Source organism: Microtus ochrogaster, unplaced genomic scaffold (genome assembly GCF_000317375.1).
Source record: "Microtus ochrogaster isolate Prairie Vole_2 unplaced genomic scaffold, MicOch1.0 UNK1, whole genome shotgun sequence".
Classification (NCBI taxonomy): domain Eukaryota; kingdom Metazoa; phylum Chordata; class Mammalia; order Rodentia; family Cricetidae; genus Microtus; species Microtus ochrogaster.
Window position 1 is genome coordinate 37189031 of NW_004949099.1, and position 13752 is coordinate 37202782.

General features: G+C 40.3%; 1 protein-coding gene across 1 annotated transcript in view; it reads left to right on the forward strand.

Annotated features, from left to right (window-relative positions):
• LOC101982903 (vomeronasal type-2 receptor 26-like) overlaps window positions 1-5454 on the forward strand; it is a 10518-nt gene extending 5064 nt beyond the window's left edge. The window contains 5 exon segments of the mRNA XM_013352901.1: window positions 1062-1128; window positions 1131-1184; window positions 4530-4858; window positions 4860-4895; window positions 4897-5454. Coding sequence (XP_013208355.1) covers window positions 1062-1128; window positions 1131-1184; window positions 4530-4858; window positions 4860-4895; window positions 4897-5454 — 1044 coding nt within the window.
• The last annotated feature ends 8298 nt before the right edge of the window (window positions 5455-13752 follow it).

Consider the following 13752-nt stretch of genomic DNA (forward strand, 5'->3'; position numbering starts at 1 on the left):
CCCTGACTCCACCTTCCTTCTTCTCCCTGACTCCACCTTCCTTCTTCTCCCTGACTCCACCTTCCTTCTTCTCCCTGACTCCACCTTCCTTCTTCCCACATTCAGCTTAGTTTTTCTCACCTGCCTATATTCCCTGCTCAGACCCAAGACAGTTTCTTTATTAACTAATGGTATTCACAGCATGCAGAGGGGAATCCCACATTAAATCATTGTAAGAATTACTGATTCATTTTGGTTTAATTTTTTTTAGATTGCCTTGTAAACATCTAATAGACGCCTGGCCTTCCTGGTAAGAAGGAACAACTCTAGCTGGATCATACAGAGCCCAATGCTTAGGTGGAAGTGACTAACTTGGGCGAAAGAAATAAGGTGATGATCTGGGGACAAAAACAGCCTCTGGAAATAGGTGAATTTAAAAAGCTCTATGCACATCATTTCCCTTGTTGTTGGCACCATTCACCCTGAGCATTTTGGTGAGGTGACGAAAATGGTCATGATGCATAGTGATGGGGATGTTGTGGTCTTCTGGGATCAGTTTTCTCTAATGGAATGACACTGGGTATAATAACCATTCCGGGGCAGCTCTCGTGTCAGGAGGAGTTGACCAGCAAAGAAGGGAACTCAGGTTTTGTTTCTGTTTTATTTGCTTTTATTTGTTTACAATTTGGTGGGTTTTGCTTTCTTTTTTGGTGCTGTTGTATTTTATTTGCTAGGTTTGGGGGGTTTGTTGTTGTATTGGGATTTTGGTTTATTTTTTTGAGAAAGAACTTAATGTTGGATGGGTAGGGAAAAAGAGATGATCAGATTGGGGAGGGTATAATCAAAATATATTGAAATTTAAAAGTTGTTTTTTACAGTAAAATAAAAATAATAGGTGAATGAAATAAAATAAAGTAAGAGTTCATATGATGCCAAGAGAAAAATATTTTTAAGCGTCAAACTCTCTAAAAGTGTGGCAGTTCCTGCTGTTAGCACAGCAGTCCTGCTGAAATCTGCCCTGTGGATGCTAACCTGGATTCTGCCTCTTGTCTTGCTTCCCCCCTCTCATGTCTCCTATACAGGCTCCTTTTGCTGTCTGCACTCTAAGTTGCCTACTGGGATTCAGAAAAACGCCTATTGAAGGAAAGCCGTTTGTTGTTTTGATTGCCTGCCTTGCCCAGATGGAGAGATGGCAAATGAGACAGGTATTTCTGGAAATGATTGGAATATGGAAGAATGCATAGTGAGACGGGGCTGAGTATACAATGCCTGAGATCATTTATATTTATATAACTAACTTCAACACTTAAAAAAAAAGTTCTTGTGAGATAGTGGTGGCCCATGCACTTAATCCTAGCACTTGAGAGTCAGAGGCAAGCGAATCTGTGAGTTCAAGGCCAGCCTGGATGGCCAGGGCTACATACAGAAACCCTTTCTTGAAGAAAACAAAATAAAACAACAACAACTAAACTTTATTTCACTCCAATTTTTACTGTTGCTTTTTGTTTGTTCTATTTTGAAATTGAGCCTTGTTACACTGCCCAGATTGGTCTCAAAACCCTGGGCTCTAGTGATCCTCCTGCCTCAGCCTCCTGGATGACTACAGGAGTATGCTCCTGCATCTGGCCCAGCTTAGTCTTCAGCACATCTGTGCTGAGTTCAGATTCTTTTCTTTCCACACTTGCTTTTCACTAGTGGTTCTGTTACTGCCATAGCAGTAGTAACGGGTAAAGTTAGCATTCCCTAAACACCCTAAACTATGACAAACATTATAAACTCATGACCTTATTTCATGCTTGCAAAATATGACTAATAATAACCAACATTTGAATGAGGAAATTGAGCTTCAGATACAACCTATAGACAGCTGAAACAAAATGTGTCCTTGTCAAATCGGAGGTACTGCTAGGAACATTGTAGCAGAGTCACATTGATACAGACACACTGCTCCTTTCCTGGGACCAGTGATCATTGTTTGAGACACTTCCTTTGGTTAATAGTAGAAACTCCATAAATACTCATTTAATGACTAAATAAATATGTGCTTTGTGATTTTACACTCTTCTTTCAAACTACTTTGATTCTTCTGGGAGTTCTCCTTGTAAATGTATTTCCTGGTTCTGTAAGCTAGCCTGAGACCACTGTAGAACCAAGCACTGAGTGACCTCAGAGGATGCTCAAGTGTGGGTATGCTCCTCCCACCGCACTGACTATCCAGCTGTAGCCACTTCTTCCTCTAAGTGATTCTAATTGCAAATCCTCTCCAGAGCACATCAACAATGCTCCCTGCCAGTTTTTGGTACCTGAAATTCACACCTGATACCTATTTCCAAGTAGGCTCATAGCCATTCCCATTTTACTCTCCTGAATGAAATCTTTACCTATGCAAAGAATCATTAAAATAAGGCTCTTTGCTTTTTTTGTGTGGCAGAGTCACCAATGGCCAGACTGACTGCTTCCTAAGTGCTGGGATTACAGATGAGCACCAACAAGCCCGTGCTCTGCATTCTCATCAATATCAAATATCACCATTCTCTTAGAAAAGTAATACATTTGACTTTAATAGATAAACAGCAAGAAAAATGTATCCACCTTCATCCTTTCTAGAGACACTATCATTTTAAGTGCTTGTGGTTCTACGTAATATGCTTGTGGTGCCCTTTTCCTCTCTACCCCATGTAAGTGTTTTCTGAGACATCAATAGAAGGCTTGATGTTTCCAAGTCTATGTGACTGAATCGTTTTTCCTCCATAGTCTAACATCTACTAGGGATAACATTATCCTTGTACCTCACTAGTTATGCTTTTCATAGTCTGGAACAATAACTTTTGTGCTATATCTAAAAACTTTAATTCAAAAAAGCTTACAAATGTACAAATTTATGTTTACTGCAAATCAGGAGTTTAATTGGGTGTTTAGGTCCTGTGATTCTAAACAATATTGAGGAAAATATTCCTTTCATCATTGTGCATGGAGCACATTTTTGTGGTGGGTTTTGAACCCGAAGCCTCACATATACTAGGCATGTGATCTATATAAAGCTGCACCCACAGATCATCCAGTTATCTTTATGTTTCATTACTGGGCTAAATTCCCCGAGGGCTCTCCATACACCTTTAACAATGGATTCAGTAAGGGTTCTATGGCCCATCAGCTGTTCAGTGGCTGCTAATACTTCTTGATAGGACCTTTAAACCATTGCATCTATGCTCTGAAAGTAGTCCAACCAGTATTATTTCCTGTGTGCCCTTTTTATTCAAACCACCACTATCTAGCTGCTTATGTTAAAGGATTTATTCTTCAAAATCAAAAGGGAGGGTGAGCAAAACTGATACCCAAGCATATCAACTTTTGACAATAACCATAAATAAATCATTATCCCTGAAAACAACCTATGTATACCACTGAAAATAACTGGTTTGAACCACTCTTTGGAAGAAAAATTAATAGTACAGAATGATCAATATTTTACTGGTGTTTTAAGACTTTTTGTGACATATAAACTCACAGTTGAACATGCAATTGTTTTCTTTCTTCCTTTCCTTCTTTCCTTTTGCGATAAGGCCTCTCTGGGAAGCTCTATCTGGCCTGGCATGTGCGATACAGATCAGCCTGGGGTGCAGTCCTGTTTCTGTTTCCTGAGTGCTAGAATTATAGATGTGTGATATTGTGTCTTGCTGCAATTGTTTTTCTGACTAAAGAGAAGCCCCATGCAAGTGTCGTTCAGAGTGAATGGTGCCTAAGCCTAAGAATAAGACTTTCCATTTCACTGCATTAGTTTTAAATATTCAGACTTACCTCTACCTATATCTTTTTCTTTAAAAAGTTGCCATGAGAAGAAAATTACTAAATGTTTTGATAAAATTACAGAAAACTCAAATAGCATAAATGTGTGTAATATATATACATTGGCAATTAAGTGTAAAATTATTTTTTCTTTAATCAAGTTTTAATTATAATTCAAAGAAGTATTTTAAGGAACTCACCAAAACAAGCATTTTTTATTGTAAGTAAAAATATTCACCTCTACAATGTATTGCCTTCAGCATTATTTCTAAAATAATGATACATACATGTATGCAGTCAGATTTTTCTGCCCTGTCTGCCAGCTCCAAAATAACCACATGGAGACTTATTAATTATAAAAGCTTGGCTGATAGTTTAGTCTTGTTCCTAACTAGTTCTTATAACTCACATTGACCCACATTTTTTAGTCTATGTTCTTTTATATGGCTCAGTTACCTTCATTCTGGACTTCCCATGCTGAGTCCTCTCTGTCTATCTGGCAACTCCACCCTTTTTCTTTGCAGCATCTTCTGTATCTAGCTGTCTTGCCTATACCTCCTGCCCAGCAAATATGTCATTTAGGTTTTTATTAAACCAATAAGAAGGCACCCTGGCAAAGACACATCTTCAGAGTCTACAAAAAGGTTATTCCACAACACATTCCCTTCAGAATTCAACAATGGTTTTGCCCAAGGTATACTTCCCATACAAACATTTGGAAAGTGACTGACAGAATGTCAACATCAGTCTGTTTTCCCTTTCAGGTATGGATCAATGCATCAAGTGTCCAGAAGATCAGTATCCAAATAAACAGAGAAATCAGTGTCTTCCTAAAATTATGACATTTCTGTCCCATGAAGATACTCTGGGAGCTGTTTTGGTCTCTGCGGCCATACGTTTATTTGTCTTCTTAGCTCTGATTTTAGGATTATTTATCCACTATCGGGACACACCCATGGTCAGAACAAATAACCAAAATCTCAGCTATATTCTGCTTGTTTCTCTAATGCTCTGTTTCTTTTTCTCGTTGATATTCATTGGTCAACCTAGGACAGTCACCTGTGTCCTGAGACAAACAATTTTTGGGGTTGCATTTTTCTGTTGCTGTCTCTGCTACCTTAGCAAAAACCCTTCATTGTGGTTATGGCCTTCAAAGCCATCCAACCAGGGAGTGCATGGCGACCATGGATGGTGACCCGACCCTCAAATGCTCTAGTCATCAGTGTTTCCTTCATCCAAGTGTGCATCTGTGCGGTCTGGCTTGGGACATATCCTCCTTTCCCTGGCATTGACATGCAGTCAGAGTTTGAGCAAATCAGCCTGTGGTGTAACGAGGGCTCCACCCTTGCCTTCTATTGTGTCCTGGGGTACCTGGGTTTTCTTGCAGTTCTGAGCTTGCTTATTGCTTTTCTACCAGACAGCTTCAATGAAGCAAAAACAATCACCTTCAGCGTGCTGGTTTTCTGCGTTGTGTGGATTCCTTTCATACCCACTTACCTGAGCTCCAAAGGCAAAACCATGGTGGCTGTGGAAATTCTTTCCATTCTGGCCTCTGGCGCTGGCTTATTGGCCCATATATTTCTTCCCAAGTGCTATGTGGTCCTACTAAGATCAGATGACCAGTCAAGAGGAAAATTCTTTAACACAACTTCCTTCTTAAGGCAAAGGAATTTATTGCGACATGTATGAGATGAGCCATGTGGAAATAAAGACTCACAAGTGTGGTGTGAAGTCAGTGCATTTTACTAAACAATGGCATCTGCTATTTAATCAAGTGCCTCTGTCTTCCTTGGAGACAGCGAGTCACAGTAAACAAAGCCACCGGGGGTTAGATAGTTGCCCACTAGTCATGACTTTCGATGTGTCATTTTTTTAAATCAGGTTTTCTTACTTTTCGACATCAGGTCATAGGACTGGAAAAGGCTTGCATGAGACTAAAATAAAATCATTTGTATGGAAAAAAAGTATCAGTTGTTTAAAAATGTGCTTCCTTTCTGTTAGTCACATACAAGGTGATGCTTTCTATTCAATGCAGATTAACTTTAAAGTCTCCAGGAGTTCTGGTGTAGAAAACTCATGGTCTCTGCTTCTCCCTCCTGAAGTGTGTCACAAACAGTATAGGATGTGTAGAATTTTGGTTGTTGTGTGCTCTTCCCTATAATTCCCCTGATGAAATAACGTGGATGGAAGCTTAGTTAGAGTCTCAGGGAAGCAGAGGACTATTGTACTCTGAGGCTATCTAACACAGCAGTGCATAAATGGCCCACTGGAAGAGGAAGCAGCCTTCATGGTGTGCTGTTTCCTAATAGAGTTGGGAATTTCGTAACGCTTTCCACATCTTCACCTAGTGACAGTTGGTGTCATTTGCGTTCATTGGATTCTATTCTCAAGGCAGGAATGTGTCTGAATGTGTCAGGCTTTGTTCAAGCCCTTGGGAGGACAGCCCCTTTCTGAATGGAGATGGAGGAGGATTGGAAGGGGAGGAGGTAGATAGGAAGCAGGAGGAAAAGAGGGAGGGCAAACTGTTGTCATTGTGCTAAATAAATAAAAAAAATGTTAGTTAAATAAAATAAGTGATTATAAATGGCGTGCCAATGTGGGACTGACCAAATCTACTTAAAAGCCGGAGAGAGCTTGGGAAGTTATTGTAAATAAAAAAGAATAGAGTTAAACACGGCTTCTTAATAGCAGCATTTTATCAGGTGGGCTCTGCTTGCTAGAGGCAAGCACTCCTGACTCAGCTTTAGCTGCAAAACCTTGCAGCTCTTATAAGAGGTCCTGCCATGAAACACGTAAATGGTGTTGATGAAAAGCTGACCATGTGCTTTTTGGCACTGGCACAGACCTTGAAACACCATAGAGCTGTGGCAATAAACATGGCTCTGGCTCATAAGGCTGGAATCTCAGAAAGCTAAGGAATGGGCTGGATCCAGCCATCAAGGCCACAACTTTAATCCTATCCATATTGCTTGGCAAATTAAAGACTCGTGTGATCAGAAAAAGAGAGATACACAGTAAAGACAGATTTAGATGAAGAAAACCTCTAAATGGTTTACAGTGTATTTAAAAATATATGTAGGCTTGGGAGAAAAAAGAAAAAAAGGATAAAGTCCTTAAAGAAAGAGAGTGGCTGGGTGTGGTGGCACACACCTTTAATCCCAACACTTAGGAGACAGAGGCAGGCAGATTTCTGTGAGTTCAAGGTATGGTGGCACATGCCTTTAATCCCAGCACTCGGGAGGCAGAGGCAGGCTGATCTCTGTGAGTTCGAGGCCAGCCTGGTCTACAAGAGCTAGTTCCAGGACAGAAACCAAAAACTACAGAGAAACCCTGTCTCAAAAAATCAAAAAAAAAAGAAAAAAAATACAGAAATTCTGGATACTGTATATTATTATGTTGTGTCCTACAGAATGTCTGGCAGACTCTTTCATGAAGCAGGAACCCCAAAGGACCGTCTCAACCTTCATTAGGCAGCTTCAGCAGTCATTTTTCTGTGGGTCCTGTATGTCCAGTTCATACAGCATACCATTAAGCAGTCTAGGCAAGAGCAGCTTTGTACTCAAATGGCTAACAAACTCCATAAGGAGCCTCTTCGATGCCCATCATTCTTTTGAAGTGTATTGGTGCTGCCAGGAGCTGATATGTCTCATTGTCATGAAAAGTCCTAAGTTATTAAAACATTTTAAATGCCATATTCTGTAGTCTTTGAAAGAGCTGAAGAATATAGGTCCATCTGAAATACATCTCTGCACATTTAGAAAACCTAACTAACATGACTGCAAGCTTGACTATTATAGATGACTCTCTATTAACATATGTTTCTTAATTATACATTACATTTTCAATGAGCTGCACAAACACAATACCTTAATCAAGGGCAGAAATATACATATGACAAAATTGATCTCCAAATTTGTATCAATAAACCAAATCCATACCAATGCAAAGTATTCATCTCTGTAGCACCACTAGACATTTCTACCTCCGATCAAGATACTTATACATTATTTACATTTTGATGTCATTGTCCTCATTTGCTGTACAGTTTTTTTAAAAGATTGTTTAATATTCTGATACAAAGCCTTAGTCATTAAGCTATATAGGTATTAAGAATTATAGGTCAATAATCATCTATGTTTACCATACTTATAGTTAGACTAATCTGGTTCTTTAAATACATATAAATTGCATTCCGCATAGATAAGCAATCTTCAATCACTTCAAAGAACTGTAGAATATGGCATTTAAATGACTTAGGGTTCTGTGACATGAGACACAGCTGCTCCGGACAGCACTAATCTATTCCTAAGAGAATGCTGGGCACTGAAGACACTCCACTTGGAACTTGTTTTCTTCTTGGCAAAACTGGCCTCTGGGCAAAGAACTGCCCATGCCTCAACCACTGACAAAATGTACCATGTCTGGACTGGACTGAATAACTGGGACCTCAATATGATGTCTAGAAGTTGCTTATAAATTGCTTAGGCATTGTCACAGTTTTAACTTTGTCACATTGAGATTATGAAAGGGATTTCATTTGTTTTAGCTTACAATGACATGATGAATAATCACATTGCCAATTATACTTTCTTATGGAAATTCCTCAATTTCACAATGAAATAAACATAGATTTCTTTTTATCCTGTCTAGAATTTTCTGTGCTTCCTCAATATACAGACTAAAGCTTCCTATTTCAAGAACTGTTCTCTGGCATCATTCCTCAATATTTTACCTATATTTGATATATAACAGGATGCAATGAGAAATAGTATAATTTAATTCATAATGTTTCTTAAATTCTATTTTATATTTTATTGGAGACAGAAGTATATGATTGTCTCTATTTAACTTCAGCATCCAAGTCTCTTGATATGATTCTATCTGCATTCCTAATAAAAGTGTTTGGTAAAATATGAATTGATTATTCCAGAAGTCTATGTCTAACTTAGTGGGAAATCCTATGAATCTCACTTGGAGGTCAAATACAAGACACTGTGCTATGCATTTCCATTTCTGCTTATCTCTGAATTAGATAGGGGTCAGTGCACCTTTTGATTTTTTAAAACATCTTTCTATAAAAATATATTTCCTGTTGAACATATGCTTCCCCAAGCCCTCAGCCCCCTTTTCTACCTTCCCCCTTCCATTAGTCCTCTAGTTCGCCTACCTGGATTTGATTCTACTTCCATATCATATTACATGTACATGATTTTAAGTGTCTTTATAAAATCTAAGAGGTGCAGATGAGAGAAAACATACAATATGTGTCTTTCTGAAACTGACAGTCTTAAGTTATGGTTTCTTCTGCTGGGAAGAAACATCATGACCACAGCAATAAAGGAAAAACATTTAATTGGGGTGGGGTGGTTTACATTTTCAGATGTTTGGCCCATTATCATGGTGCAACAAGGTGGCATGCAGGCAGACATGGTGCTGGAAAAGTAGCCAAGTACCCCACATCTTGGGCAAGAGGAAGTGGTCTGTCCCACTGGGCATGACTTGAACATGTATGAAACCTCACAGCCTATCTCCACAGTGACAAACTTCTTCCAACAAGTGTTTTGGAATAATCTTTCTGTATACTGTAAAGATGTGGGGTTTTTTGAGGCACCTTCTGATTAGTTTAATAGAAAGCTAAATGGTTATTAGCTAGGCAGGAGATATAGGTGAGACAGAAAGAACTCTGGGAAGAAAGGAGGAGCCAGTTGCCAATGCCATGCACCAATGCAGGTACTAAGCTGAACCATGCCAGTTTAATATTAATCTCATGTGATCAAAGAACAATATAGATGCTCAGTAAAAACAGATCCAGGTGCTAAAAAAAAACCTCTAAGTGGGTTACAGTGTATTTTAAAAAATGTATATAGGCTTGGAAGAGAAAAGAGAAATGGTATAGACAGTCGCAGGAAAAAATAGTTTAAAAATAATAAAGTCTTAAAAAAATAATAAAGTAATATAAAAGAAAAAAGCCACACAAAGATGGAACATCCATTGGGAGTCTGGATCCTATATATTACTGTGTTGTCTTTGAATTTTCTGATTGCTGATGAGGGAATGACAGTTGCTAAAACACATTGGATTATGGAAATTGCTAGATTAAACCAACCAATGTATTTTTAAAATGTCTTGACTTCAAAATGAAAATCAAAAGATATGTTGCGTTGGAGAAGAGTTATGCTTTTATTTCCACAGGAAATGAGAGGCTGTGGATTCATTCCAGGTTGATACAGATTGGATTTGACTGGGGAAGATCCCCTGAAAATCCTGGCTACAGACATAAAGAAACCTAGAAATGCTACAAAACACTTAACATATATTTTACCTGCTCAAACATAAAACAAAAATAATCATCTTTGATTAGCGTGCACAGCACGCACATACTATCCAAGTAAAATGGTGATAACACAACATGAAAACTTTATGAGAGTAGAATAGAAAGTAACATCCTAAATAAATGTGTATGCTCAAATAAGCACTTAGCAGATTCAGGAAATCCCTGAATACTATCTCCTCTCTCCAGTCTTGAAGAGTTCAAACAGTGAGTGAATGTGTCTTCACAGAGAGTATCTGTGGCTGTTACTTAGTTCTGCACCATGGTGCTCTAAACTCTTTAAAAGCTACTGATTTTATTTCAGATATTATTTCACCACACATACCTCAAGAGAAAAAAGGTTTACAGGAACCAAAACACATGTATGCCAGAGACCAGTTTCATCAAGGGGGTTCAGGTCCCAAAGAGGATGTGTGGAGTTGAGAGTTGTGGGGGAACAAAAAAACATGACACAGCACAATCTGAAGGTGAATCAGGATGACTGTCACCTGTTTAATTGTAAAAGACTACACCTTTTATACTCTATAGTAGCACATAAAATTAAGCAGAAAGACAAGGGATGTATGAGCTGGTGTCTGTCTTGAAATCACTGATTCGGGAAGCTAGCCTTTACCTTAACATTGGGTACCAGTCACATGTTAATAGAAGGGATACAAGTTTTTCTTGCCAGAGATAGGAGGAAAGTATCCCTTTTTAATCAAGCCCCTGAGGGAATGAAGACCCTCATCCAAATGCCTGACCTCAGGAAAAGTACTTCTGGGGAGCAGACACTATACTACAGTTTCTTAGTCTTACTATATGGGCCCATTACCCTCATAACACACCCCAAAGGGGAGGTCCTGGTGTCTGTTATGCCCAGATTGCAGAGTCCCCTAAAACTCAAGAAGGAAACTTATGAGTCCATATGTAAAAGCAAAGAGCCTTCATTCTTATTCAAGTTTGAACTCGGACTCTCCCTGTGTCCAAAGCATTGGCATGATCAGAGAGCCCCGAGTTTAGTTGGGGTATAGTTTTTTATTGTATCAGAGGTTGGGGTGAGGGATTTCTAGGGTTCAGGACCCATTATTGGCTGGCATTTGTCTAGGGGTGTCTTTGTGAAAGGGGATGGGTATATGCTGGACTAAGAGACATCAGGTGATCCTATCCAGAATGGTTGAAACGTTAGGTATTTCCTTTGGATGTTGATTGGTCAGTTCCTGGGTGGTGCCAGTTTGTGGTCTTTTCTGGAGTCAGGTGTTGCCTTAGGTTAAACTGAGACTTGTTGGTCTCTATAGAGCCTGTCTTGGCAGGTGTGTATGTGTACCAAGCTACCCTGAGCCCTACAATGTCTTATTCTTTTCTTACCATACTGCACCATTCTGATTTCACTGTATTTACTAACTGAACTCTTGTCCTTAATGGTCTTAGGCTCTGGATCTGAATTGTAGGCATTCAATCCTTGGGAACAAGTGTGGCTATTTCTTGATGGAATTGGGAGGGTACAAGGAATTCCTGGTTCCACAATGTTGGGGACCTTTATTCCCCCCAAAGAATTACTTTGTTTAGAGAGACTACTGTAATGATCTGTTCTGTCCCTTTAAGAGACAAGCCATGCCTATTCCCTCCCCCAGATTCTGAGGCAAGCTGACTTCAGCCTTCAGCCTGAGTCCTTCCTCTTTTCTGTCTCTCCCCTGAAGAACCCTGAAGAGGCAGCTTCTGCCTCTCTCCATTCTCCCCACTTCTTCCCTTCCCCCCCCTCTCTCTCTCTGCTCTTCTCCCTTCTCCCCTTCCCTTCCATAACCTACTAAATAAATATTCAACCTCACTTTGCATGGCATGGTATCTGTCTGTTTCTTGCCCACCTCGTGGCTCCCTGCCCACCAGGGACCAGCTGCCTTCGGAGACCTGCAGTATAGTCTCATGGCATGCCCATCTATCTGTCTTTTCCTAGTATCTTGCTGCAGCCACTCTGGAAACTGCACCATCCCTGTCTGGGACTGGCTGCTCTCAGGACCACTGTTCACTGCCTGCTACCACATGGCCCACTCCCGCTGCTTGGGGACCTGCAGTGTTTCTGGCACTACAGCCACTGGGGATCCGCAACATTTTACTTTTTCTATTACATTAGTGCTGTGATTTGTATGGCTTTCCCTCCCCAAGCCCCTCTCCTGGAGTCAGGATCCGAAACTGGGTATTTTTTCCACAACAACCACGTGTTCCATATGCCTGAGCATGATTTATACACACACCATTGGCTTCAATTGGTGAGTTTCTCCCATTTTGGTCAGCTTAACCATTTCTCCAAACCTGAGGAATTGACCATTGAGCTCACAGCAATCTTCTGGTATTCCTATAAATGGGGGACTACCCCCAACCACATTCTTTAAGGCTACAGCCAAGCCCTTTGCTGACATCCATCTGTGGATTGCTTCCCTTAGATAAAATTATATTTGGATGGCCCAGGGCTGATCCTCCCATGACTGGGGGCCCCGGGTCCTCAGATTCTTCTTTCTCTTTTTTTCTTTTTACATTCATTTCTTTTTTCCTCAGCTGTGTTGTTTTGGGCTTTGGTTTGGACTCTCTGGCTTTCAAGTCACCCCAACCGGATCCAGTCAGGCAATAGCACCCCATCCAGGGGCAGGGGACACAGGTCCTACAATGTTTGTGCTGATTTACACCCCACCTATAGAGGAAGAGACATCTCCTTGGAGGCCTTGTGGTGTCACCATTTTGTGGGTTTTCACAGTTTCAGCTATAGGTAGCAAGCTATCCATGTCTGTCCCACCCTGGGATGGATGCCTTTTAGAGGCCCTAAAACCCCAGGCCTTAATGCCCTACTTCTTTAGCTCCTACCCTCACTCTGCTGGTGTCTCACTGGCTCCACTTTTACAGGAGTTTTCTAACTACTGTCGGTGCACAGGCAAATGGAAGGAGTTTCCTCAAACTGCCCCTGCTAACATTACTGCTGCCAACAAGATTGGCTGGATCCACAAGGTGGCTGTTTTCAATTCCAGCTTCTTGCTCCCCTCTGTGGCTTGTGGCATGGTGTCTCAGTGACAGGGTGGATCAAGCCTTTAGGTCTCTCTTATTATTAAAACTTTTAAATCCCTGCAGCTCAAAAATTGTGGCTTTTCCATACAACATGTAACTGTTGCCATTTTGACTGAGATCAGGTGACTTCACCACCATCTTAACTGAGAGCCAGGTCAGGTGACCAAGTCCCACCATCTTTACTGGGGTATACCCTGTCTGTTCCCCCTGTTTACTTATGTTTTTATCTCTAAATTCCTCTTGCTGACTCTGTTGTGTGTGTGTTTTGCACAGTGGGCATGCCTTTGGTAGGTCCCACTAAGAGCATCCACTTCACCCAACTCCTGTTCACTCTCTGTGTGTGTGTTCATATGTGTAACTTAAATGCACCCATGTTAACTGTTATAATTGTCTGTTCATTTCATCTCATTTCAGACTACAAAAACAATGTCTCATGTTTTAAACTGGTATATACTTTAAGTCTCTTACAAAAATACTTTATATTTAATCCAACCCTGCTGTACCTGTTAAGTTGAGAGCCAGTACAGTCAAGTTTGGACCCAGCTCTCCAGGCAGATTCTATACTGTAGCTGTACTTGATAAACAGCCCTCAACTGCTCAGAGATCTGGGGAATATGACATTTAAA